Source organism: Gymnogyps californianus, chromosome 12, assembly GCF_018139145.2.
Source record: "Gymnogyps californianus isolate 813 chromosome 12, ASM1813914v2, whole genome shotgun sequence".
Taxonomy (NCBI): Eukaryota; Metazoa; Chordata; class Aves; order Accipitriformes; family Cathartidae; genus Gymnogyps; species Gymnogyps californianus.
Window position 1 is genome coordinate 14,922,128 of NC_059482.1, and position 10,699 is coordinate 14,932,826.

The 10,699-nt window shown below is 40.3% G+C and overlaps 1 protein-coding gene across 1 annotated transcript in view; it reads right to left on the reverse strand.

Moving 5' to 3' along the window:
- NETO2 (neuropilin and tolloid like 2) overlaps nt 1-10,415 on the reverse strand; it is a 34,045-nt gene extending 23,630 nt beyond the window's left edge. Inside the window, exon 1 of the mRNA XM_050903902.1 lies at nt 10,368-10,415. Coding sequence (XP_050759859.1) covers nt 10,368-10,401 — 34 coding nt within the window. The 5' untranslated portion in view covers nt 10,402-10,415. The remainder of the gene's footprint in view (nt 1-10,367) is intronic.
- Between the last annotated feature and the right edge of the window lie 284 nt (nt 10,416-10,699).

Genomic DNA, 10,699 nt, shown 5'->3' on the forward strand with positions numbered 1-10,699 from the left:
TCTAACATTTGTGTTTTATTATGTATGTTTCTGCTGCCCTTTCTTCTCTCTAGCCACGTTAAAACAGACTGTATATCATTATGAGGCTTTCCTCACCAACAACCGCTTTTTCCTTTGTAAGTTGAGTTCACAACTGTGGGTGTTCTAAAATACCATATGGGTCTTGCAAACAAGTGTTATGTTCCTAGAAGCTTATTTGATTTTTAGGGATGGATTGTGAGATAGTAGGTTAGGATTTAAGTAGTTTTGCAATTTCCATCTTCACAGTACTTCTGCATTTTCATCAATATACTGAAAAATATACTTCCTGTCATTATCCCAATACAAAGTATCAATTGTTAATCATTGCTGACTCACCCTAGATTGAAAATTCATCCTTCATAAGAAAGCATCTAGAACTCATTACTGGTCTTCAGGTTATGGATGTTCACTAGTCTTTAAAGCAAATTAAATAAACAAATATCCCACCTTTATTAACATATGATTGACATTAGTTTTCAGATATTTTTAGTTTTTAATATTTCTTATATAGATGCTACTATTTCAAAATGATTTGCAGTTTATTTTTGCAGCTTCTGTGTTTAAACTGTGCACTCAAAGATCTGAGTGCAGGAACTTATAATGCATTTGTACTCCTGAGATCACCTGTCCCTAACAGAGACTCTTGATAGTGGTTATGAAGTTGTCTACGTATTTTCTTTGTTTTTTTCTACAATGGTTTTGAAGCAACACTTCAAAGTTGGCTTTTATTGTTAAAGTAAATGCAGTTTCCACAATCCTATGTAAATCATGTGTCAGTATGTTCTTCTGTTGAATTAACCTTTCTTAAAGATGTGCTATGCCCACCCTCTATTTTGCAAGGACATAGCAATCTCTTTATAACTTCTTGTGCTGCTTCTTAAAATGCAAAATGGGCTTTGTCTTTTTTTCTTAAGGCAAACAAACAGAAATATGAGTAAAACAAATACACTTTCATGATTAACAAAATTGATGCAGATAGTCACTTTCAAGTAACTGAAAAATCTGGGGGTTTGTTGGTTTGTTTTGGGTTTTTTTTAGTACAGCTATCTCCTATGGCTAACACTGTTACAGTATACCTTTTTTTTTCTTTTTCACCTTTAAAATATCAGTAAGCATCTATGTTTACTTCAGTGATTGTGCTCTCTTGTACAGATAGAGACACCATAAGAATAGATGTTCAGTTACACTAAGCAGTGATTTCCTGTTTTGAAATGATGCGGATACAGAAACAAGCCTCCTAAAAGGACTTCAGAAAATATGACTGGCTTTCACTAAAGCCTGTGCCGTTTCTATTAATAATCCAGAGCTGTGTATGCGTGTGTAAGTGCAAAAGAACAGTGCATATTTCCTGCAGAACAGCATGGATATGCAGGCAATTACAGAAGATAAATGGGCTGAATATTTGTCTGTCTTCCTTTTGTCATGTTATATGGATGAGTGGATATAGTAAGTATGGGCCACCTTCTCTTTGTTCCCTGCCCTTTTCATCCTGTTCATTTTTAATCTCTTCCATCTCTTGCCTTTCCCTGGCAATGCCTGTCCTTCTCATGCTCTCAACAACCCTTAAGATGTATTCAAAGCAGCCCAGGTAGCAAATGTTTAAGGGCCTGCCTTTGCCATTACTTTTATCCTGCATGATAGTATGATAAAGTAAAGAGGTGTCTCTGATTAATACTCTGTATATGTGCTGTCCTTATCTCTGTGACATTGCTAGCAAAAAGGTAGAGAGAGGACTTACATCTGTTCTTCCTGAGAGTACTGGGCAGGGACGCCTGAGGTAGTAGTGCCTTAAACTACATGCATTTACATGACACAGTATAATGTGGGATAGCAAACAGGAGTTTTTTGGCTGAAAACAAGGCCTATCAATGTTCAGGATGAAAGGAAAAGAAAGAAGGAAAAAAAAGCAGTCAGGATATTTTTACACCTTTTAGACTGCTTCCATTAACCCATTTTTGTGTGCATTTTAAAAACAACAAAGCAATCACTTGGTGTCCTAGATCCATACCACTTCCTGGAAAAATATTTTCAAATCTCAAAGACTAATTTGGACCATACAAGTCAGTAAGAAGGAAGGAAGATGTCTAGGGAGGAGACAGATCCTGTAGAATGGTGTAGTGGAGAGCTAGTGCAGAACCAGTGTTCTGGTACTGCATGTGAGGACACAGACACAGCAATTAGAACAGACATGAGATACCGAACTACTGTCACTAAAAGTCTTGTAGCACTTTCAGAAGGATGAAGAATGATCTTGTTATTTCTGATAAACTGAAATTCAAATAGTTATAATGCACCTGAACTTGCAATGGGACACAGTATTCCTCTGATGCTTCTTTCTTCCTCTTTTAAAGTCTATTATATATCACTGTGACATGACTGTTCTTCAGTGTGGATCAAAGATAACTCTAGACTTAGCTCCATATTCTATTATGGTACAGAAAGCAGAAGTAGTAAGTATCTAAAAATGCCACTTGAACATGGCTTGCTAATGTAAGCAACCGCACAAACAGTGCAGGATTGCATGACTGCATTGAATATCAAAGGGATAGAAGGGTGGGTTTAATTGTTTTGTTTTTAATGGAGGAATGTGGTGAGAATTCTACTACAGGACACTGAAATACGGGAGACACCTTACAAACTTAGAGATATTTAGCTGGTAAATACAAGAGGTTAGTGTTTCTGCACCTTATATTGAGCTTCTACTTCATGATATGTACACTGTAGAAGAGGCTATCATTAAGCCAACAGCAGCACAGCCACTGAGGCAGACAGATTAAGAGGGGCTTCTTTTACTCATGAATCTGGTGTTTGCTACAGATTTTTATTCCACGAATTATGGTGCATACTTTTGTACTACCATTTAAAGCTCTGACAGTTTTTACCTGTGTGAACATCAACTAGAAATAAAGAAAAAGCAGCAAGCTTCTGTTTTTAAAAGAATTGATTTTTCATTTTTTTCACTTCTTTGCATGAAATATTTTAGATCACACAGCCTGCAGACAGCTGTATAAATTTTTAAGAGTGAAGACACTAACCATACATTGCAAATTCTTATTACTATTCTGTTGTTGAAATAGGCTTATGGAAAAATATAAAAGAATCCCCTGAACTGGTGTAATAAACTCTATGTTGTTTGCAGGAGTCAAGATTTTCTTTGCTGGCATTTCTTAAAATTCTCTAAAATGAATCTAAGCTGCAAAAAAAAATTGTTAATTTGTGTGTTGAAATATATAGAGAGATATTCACAAATGAGTGGCTCCTATTTCTCTTTAAAAATGCGAACAATATAGTTAGTTTTATAGTAAACGGGTGTTCAACCCAATATTGAGAAATCAGTGTGTTGCTTAGAAAAACAAGTACTTCAGGCTGCAAATCTGACATATGCTTGTACTTTCTGGCAAGATGCATTCTTCAGATTTCATGGGATACAGTACTGCTCTGAGCTCCCTATAGTATGTCTTTCCTCTGCTTTTTCTGCATGCTCTAGGGATCTTCACATATAGAGAAAACAGACTAGATTTGCTGTGTGGCTCTGAGAGCAGTGTCTACCTTCAGTGATGACAGTGGGGGATCTATGCATGCAGGGCAAGCTGAATATCAAACTGGGGAGCAGTCACGCACAACTGAGAAACAGTGAAAAATTCCACCAATTTTTTAAATAAAGACTTAATCATTTAGAGTATTACACATTCTTAGTATAGTGGTACTCAGAATCATAGGGATAAAGATGACAGACATTGCTTAAAGCAGGATTCACTGTTTCATCTCTGTGCTGTACTCCCGGGATTAGGCAGCACCTTGTATACATATAGTCCAAACAGACAGTAATTGGCAACACACAGGTCATGCATGTTAGAAAATCTTGCCAGGATGCCTGCTTCTTTCTGGCAGATACAGCCTAGAGTAACAAACTCTTGATCTTAATTATATACTATGTTTTGCCTTATGGGAATCAATCCTTTTCTGTGTACTGTTCTTAAACCTAGCTCCTAATTTGCCCCGTGTGCTAAAATTAATGTTACTTTCAGTAACTGCTAATCACAGTATCCCAGCTTTTACATCCTTTTTTTCCCCCAAGTATGTCTAAACATTAATGTTAGCTATTAATGTGGTGGGGACATTTGTGATGTCATATCCTATCTTATTCTCTGACCAAGATTATATGTACAACATAAATTACTTGTATGTGTTTTGGTTGCTTTTAAGGACTGTGATCAAGTGTAGGGTCCCATGATGTTAGATGCTGCATAAATTCAAAGCGATTGACTGGTGGTCTTGTGAAGAACTTCTGCAATTTAGATAGACACAGTAAAGTGCCCAGAAACTCTGGATTTTATGTAATTCTGTGTGAATGGTCACCTCCTTTTCTTTCAGAATGCTAATTAAGTGCATTTCTGATTCAAGCCATTTTTAGCTCAGAAACACAAACTGTAAATTCCAGGGAATGAGATTTTTCTCTCTCTTCCTAGCATTTGGTGACATTTGCTAATTGATAAAAGGAATACTGGATTGCATCTGTTGCTGCTTTTTTAGGCAAACAATTCTATTGCTGAGGATGAAAACACAGCAGTTTTCAAATCCCACATGCTCTTACAGTTCATAGTCTGTATATATTCCCCGATCTCTTGTGGTCACAACAGGACATTTGCAGATTGGTAAAATGAGTATCAAAGAGCAGTTAAGGTGGCTGCCTATAACTTAGCCTATTAACAGCTCCAGTGATTTCCTCATATTGGACTATACTGCAGGATTGCCACAGAATAAAGTAACAGAGATGAAGGTGTGCATCAGGCAAGACGTATTTTAGCTGTTTGTAAGTCTTACCCAGAGCATGCTAGTGGAGCTGCCAACCCATTTTTAATCCTCCTCACAAAAGCTTGATAGCAGAAGTGGGCTTCACCAGCTATTAACAGTGATTCTAGCGCCTTTCTAAGATCCAAATCTTGTTAGCCATTAGCATGCCAGCAGGATATCTGAATGCACTCAGGTCTATTCTCAGATATAACAGTTCCATCTCACTCCAGCTGTTTCCAGTAGGGATTCCTCTCTTTAAGATTGCCAAAAAAACAAATTGGGAGTCCGTATCTCTGCAGAGAAACCAGGTTAACTGATTCAGGAAGTAAATGCAGTTCTCCCACATCCCTTTGATCAAAATCATCTGCAGAACAATTCATGCTTGGATGGATCTGTGACAGAGTCCCCTCCAGGTTTGCTCAAAACATTTAACATTTCTGATCCCTTCCTCCATTAGAAATGTATAAGCAGCTGTGGGCTGCTTCATTTTACCAGTAACTCCACATCCTGTTACTTATAATCCATTCCTGGGTATGTCTGCCAGCAAAACTTCTGCCAGAAGAATAATATCTTTCATTTTTAAAATAGAAGCTTTCCTTTTTATATGGAAGATCTTTTTCTATCTCCAAGCTGTGTGCAGCAAAAGACTGATGAGAAGGCTGCATGTGCAAACCATGTTGATGAGGGGTTCCAAAAACCTTATTAAAATATATACACTGACTTAAAAGTTCAGATGGTTTCCCTGTAGCTGACAGAACTGATCCTGCTGTACGTGACTATTCTGAATACATCTTTCCCAGAGATTACTTATTCCTAGAGCACTTGGATAGTGCTTTTGACGTAAAAATAGATCAGATTGTACCAAACTTCTTCATCTCTTGTTCTTCATTATCAATGTAGTGTATTGTTCAGTGGAAATCTTTTCAGGAATGTCTATTATGGAATTAATATTAAAAGTTCTGCTGTCTTCTGTCATGTCTGACAATAATTTGTGTACAGAGTATAAATGAGTATTTTTTTCTAGCTCAGTCTCTTAAAAAGAGACTTCTCTGTGTTCATGGATTTTATTGTATGCCAAAGAAGGAGGTTTTGTGAAATGTATTGTTAACATATTGGCAGTCCTTTCCTGCTGCATAGTGGGTCAGCTTTGCAGTAACAGAAAATGGAGTGAAGCACAAAGATAAGCCAAAAGAAATGTGGAATTTTTTCATGAAAAGTTACCTGCTGCTTTTTTGTTGAAAAATGTACACTCCCCCACCCCAATCACTTGCAGTATTTGAGGCGGCAGTTGTCAGTCATGTATCAATAGAGGTAGCAAGCTATTTAAAGGTAGCAAGCTATTTAAGTTGTCCAAGACTGTAAGTGCTTTATTAATTAAAAGATTTGGAGTATATAAGGCAGAAAAGCAGCAAGCTTATTTGCAGTGCTAGAACCCCAACTGTATCCAAGACACTACAATTAAGATTTTACTTCAGTCCAGATAAGCATCTCCATCACTACATGTGTAATCTGTTTTGTATGTAAACAACATGTACAAGAGTATACACAATTTCTGGTATAACTGCAGATGTTTATCAGCTCTCTTCACCATTCCTGCAATGAATTATATTGTGAATTTCTGACAGGTTCATAAATGATGAATAGCTTATAAAGTTTCATTTTGGGGGTAATTTTTCTGTCTAATCTCTCTCTGTGAATTAAACCTTAGGGAAGGTGCTAACAATCTTAGCTTTTTCATTAGATAGGGATACATAATTCAATAGCTCCTTTAGCTTCAATCCACTGTTATTCTGTACTCTGGCTACAACTATATACCTGATTTATACACTGAACTTTTCTACTAATATCAATGTAATTATAACCAACTTGTTCTGTAAAAATTTTAGCGGTCATTGTCAACTGTGTCTTAGGAAAACTAGGGAGTTAATGTTTTTGAAGTTATGCTACTCTGGGAGCGGTGCATTTTGGATATTAAGTTTGTATATGTATTAATAGCAAGGCATAATACATACCACCAAATACTTTCCTTGTTTATAACACAGCAGCTTTTTGAATCCTATTCTACAGTTACTTCTGCTTAACTGCTTAGTGGTGCAAGCTGTTTGGTGCTTAGCTTTTTTTGAGTGCAGCGGAAAAAGTTGCAAGTAGATCCTGTTTTTAAGTAAAAAAATGAAATTCTGACTTACACTTGATACTGCCTTCATTAGGTCCACTGTAGCCTCTACAGTCAGTACTTTGCTTTTGGTTTCAGTGGAGAAATCATTAACAGATTTTTATCTTTTTTCTCTGCTTGTTTTTAGCTTTTTGGGCCATTGTTACACCTTTTGATTTTGGAAACAGCAGGCCATAATTCCTAGCTTTTGTGTGGAAGGAAGCATTACTTCCTAACACTACTTGTTTGTGAGAAATTAGCTGTTAAAGTCATGCCAAAATGCAAATGAGGGGGCTGAGCAGAATGGCAGGAAGTTAATCATAGTACTCCACATTCTTGCAACCTGGCAGAGTTGGAAATAATTCTGTACCTCATTGGAAGGCTGGGAATGTCGACTTTCCAGAAGTAGCAGTAATTTGTCCTAGCCCTGGCTGCTTGTTGAATTATCAGGACAGAAACTACAGAATTCTCTTTTTGGCTTTTTAAGTTAATCCAATGTAATAACTGAAATAGTCCAAAACTAATGTACAGTCAGGTTTTAACTTACAGTTTGTGGGTTTTTTTAACCAAATAATAGCATATGGAAGTGAAAGAGGGAGCATATTTGAAGAATGGGAACAAGCTCTTAGCAAACACATTTTGGGGGAATGGCAGATACAAGGAAATTCAAGATAGATATATTTACTTCCAATGCATAACAGGAACATGGCTTTATTAAGAAAGCAGCTGGTTTTCTCTCTTACAAAGCAGAGGGTAATAATGCTTTATTGTTGTAGAGCAGTTGCATTTTGCAAGCTATGCTAGGATTAAGGAATGATTCTAGTGTGTTTAAAATCTCATTGAGAACTGAAGATTGGAGGAAAAGGCTTTGTCTTCAAACAACCAAAATGCAGCGAGCACCTTGGCCTCCAATAGGTTCCATACACCACTGAGAAGGCAGCTGGGCTGGGCTCCACTTCAGCAAAACCTGCAGCTATTGCAACCTCAGTGCTGTTGTGGTCCACCATTGCTTCCACTCAGCACTACTGGCTGGTGGATCTGGATGAGAGCAAATAATCAATGTAAGATGATGGGATTCAGGATGAGACTTTTAAAAGTTCTGCTGAACACTATGGAGAGAGGCAATAGGAATTATATTAAGATATTTATTTAAATCAGCCCTTATTATTGACGGCTGAGGAAGAACATAAAGTAGTTCTGAACAAGCATAATAGAAGAAATTTGAATTGCCACAAAGTGAGTGCGATGGGCTTGCTTCTGCCCTGAAGTATGCAGCCAAAAAATATAATCTCTGTGGATGACAGAAATGTATATATGCATTCCATGTTAAGAACAGAAGATTAAACTGTTTCTAAGTATTATTAAAAGATACATGACTTTTCACAATATACTGAGCTTCATTGTACTTCATATATGGTTTACCAGAACTCTCTCAGTTCTGCATACAAAGCTATTTGTATGGAGAAAAAAAAAATTACTACCACTGTAGGTAGAGTTTCCATGCAGAATTTAAGATGCAACTTGTAAAATACGGAGGCTTACTTTGAATGTTATTCCCAACAGTTTCCTTTTGGGATTAAATCTATGTGCCCATTTCTGGGAATCTTTTTTTCTTTGTGATTAGATGTAATAATCAGACTATATGAAGACTTCTAGTGAAGAAGAGATAAAAGGGAGTGTATGATGCTAAGTAATGATAGGTTGTTTCTGTAGTCATGGCAAGTGATGCATTTAGAATACTAACAGTTTATTGACCAATGGCTTTGTGCAATTTATAGATTATGAATAATACAAACCAATTCCTGTAGAAGTACTTTTACCTGGAGACTAGTGCGATTATACAACATTGGCGTGAGGTCTGTTCAGGAGAAAACCTGTATAGTCAAATTTGCAGCAATCACATGTTTCTGAAATGTAATTAAATCTGCATTTGTAGAAAGCAATTAAGAAGCAAAAATGTCAGTTGTATTTTATGGTTGGTTTATAGTGGTTTATGGTATTTAACTATGTTACTTAAAGAGGAAGTAGGAAAAAAAAATCTAAATGCCTTTTCTCCCCCATGCAAGCCTTATGTTCCTATGTTATCTAAACTCAGCGGATGGTTAACACCTATATAGAGACACAGACATTTATTAAAAGCAAGTATCTTCTCTCTCTCAATTATTATGCTAATAAATGAAAAATATTTATTTAAACCCTCAAGACATCTGTCCTTCAGGCCAGGAACATGGAATTTTATGGACCATGGAAACATTCTGGATTTAAGACAGACTTCTTTACAACTTTCATACCGTGGGAGGACATCAGTGCATATCAGAAACAGTTCTCCAATCTGCAGTAATGCCTTGTTGACTTCAATAATGCAAGCAGACGCTCCAAAATTTCCTAACGGAATAATTTAATAATAAAAAAAAATTCCTGATGGTTTAAGTCTGCTATTGCTAAAGAAGATACAGAATGCTAGAAATAATCTCTTGAGGCACAAGGTTAACTGCCATATCTAGCTTTATTTTCTAACAGAAAACGCTTGCCCATTGTTGAGCTGTATAAATAATACCACAGACAAAGAAATGCTAAGATGAGGAGCCTTCCTCAGTTGTTTACCTCTGAACCTAAAGAAGTTAGAAACAAGATTTAAAAGCCTCAAGAGGAAGAGAAGCACAGGTAAATACCGGTCAGGCAGCAGCTTCTGACTCAGGTGACTGATGTTGTGAAAACCTTGCTGGAAACAGATCTTGCTCCCGATAACAAGTATGATAACCTCATCACTGTTAGGCAGCTCGTTAGGAGAGTTCCGAAAGCAGAAAGAGTATTTTTAGTGTGAAAAGGCTGGAGCGTAGAAAGCTCTCGGTGTGTCTCGGGAATCTGCGGGGCACTGGGGCGGGGTCGCTGCCACCGTGACCCACGTTTCTGCAGGCTGGGACACCCCCCCCAGCCCGAGGTGCTCCCGCCGCCCGCCCGCGCCCAGCGGGGACGGGAGCAGCCCGGGATGGCGGCCGGCTCCCGGGCCGCCACGGCCCCGCGCTGAGCTCCCGGCAGCGCCCGCCCTGCGGCCCCGAGCCGCCGTCGGCACCGCAGCGCTGGCTTTCGCGTGGAACAGAGCGCGGCTGGGGACCCGCCAGCCGCCCAGCAGGGAAGCGGTGCGGTGGGGCAGCGTGGGGGGCCGGCAGCTGCCCGGGAGGAGCAGCCCCAGCAGCCGCGGGGCGGCTGCCCCCTGCGCAGCCCCCGTGCCCCTCATAGCAAAGTTTCCGCTGGCGGCAGGGGGGCGGCCGGGGCAGAGCGGGGGCCGCACACGGGGCAGCCGAAGGGGCGGGCGCCTCCGGGGGTACCGCGGTCTCCCGTCCGGCGGGGCACGGGCAGCTTCTCCCGCGGAGGGCGCCGTGCTGCCCGCGGCTCCTACCTTCCAGCACCGAGCAGAGTTTGTGCAGGGCCATTGTCTCCCGGCGGGCCGCGGCGGCGATCAGCGGCGCTCCATGGCGACGGCCCCCCGCGAGGGCGCTGTGGCCCGCGGCTACGGCTCGGCCGGCCCTCGCCCGCCTGCGGCCATGCCCGGCGCCCCCGCGCGGGGCGCGCTCAGCCTCCGCCGCCCGAACCCGGAGCCTCGGCCGCCCCCGTGCTCAGTCCCATCTAGAGCGGGGCGCGGCGGTCTCTGTCGGGGCTGGCCTGCCCCCGGGGGCGGGGAAGGGGGGGGGGGGCGCGCTCCTCGTAAGGCGGTCTGAGCGCAGTCCGGCA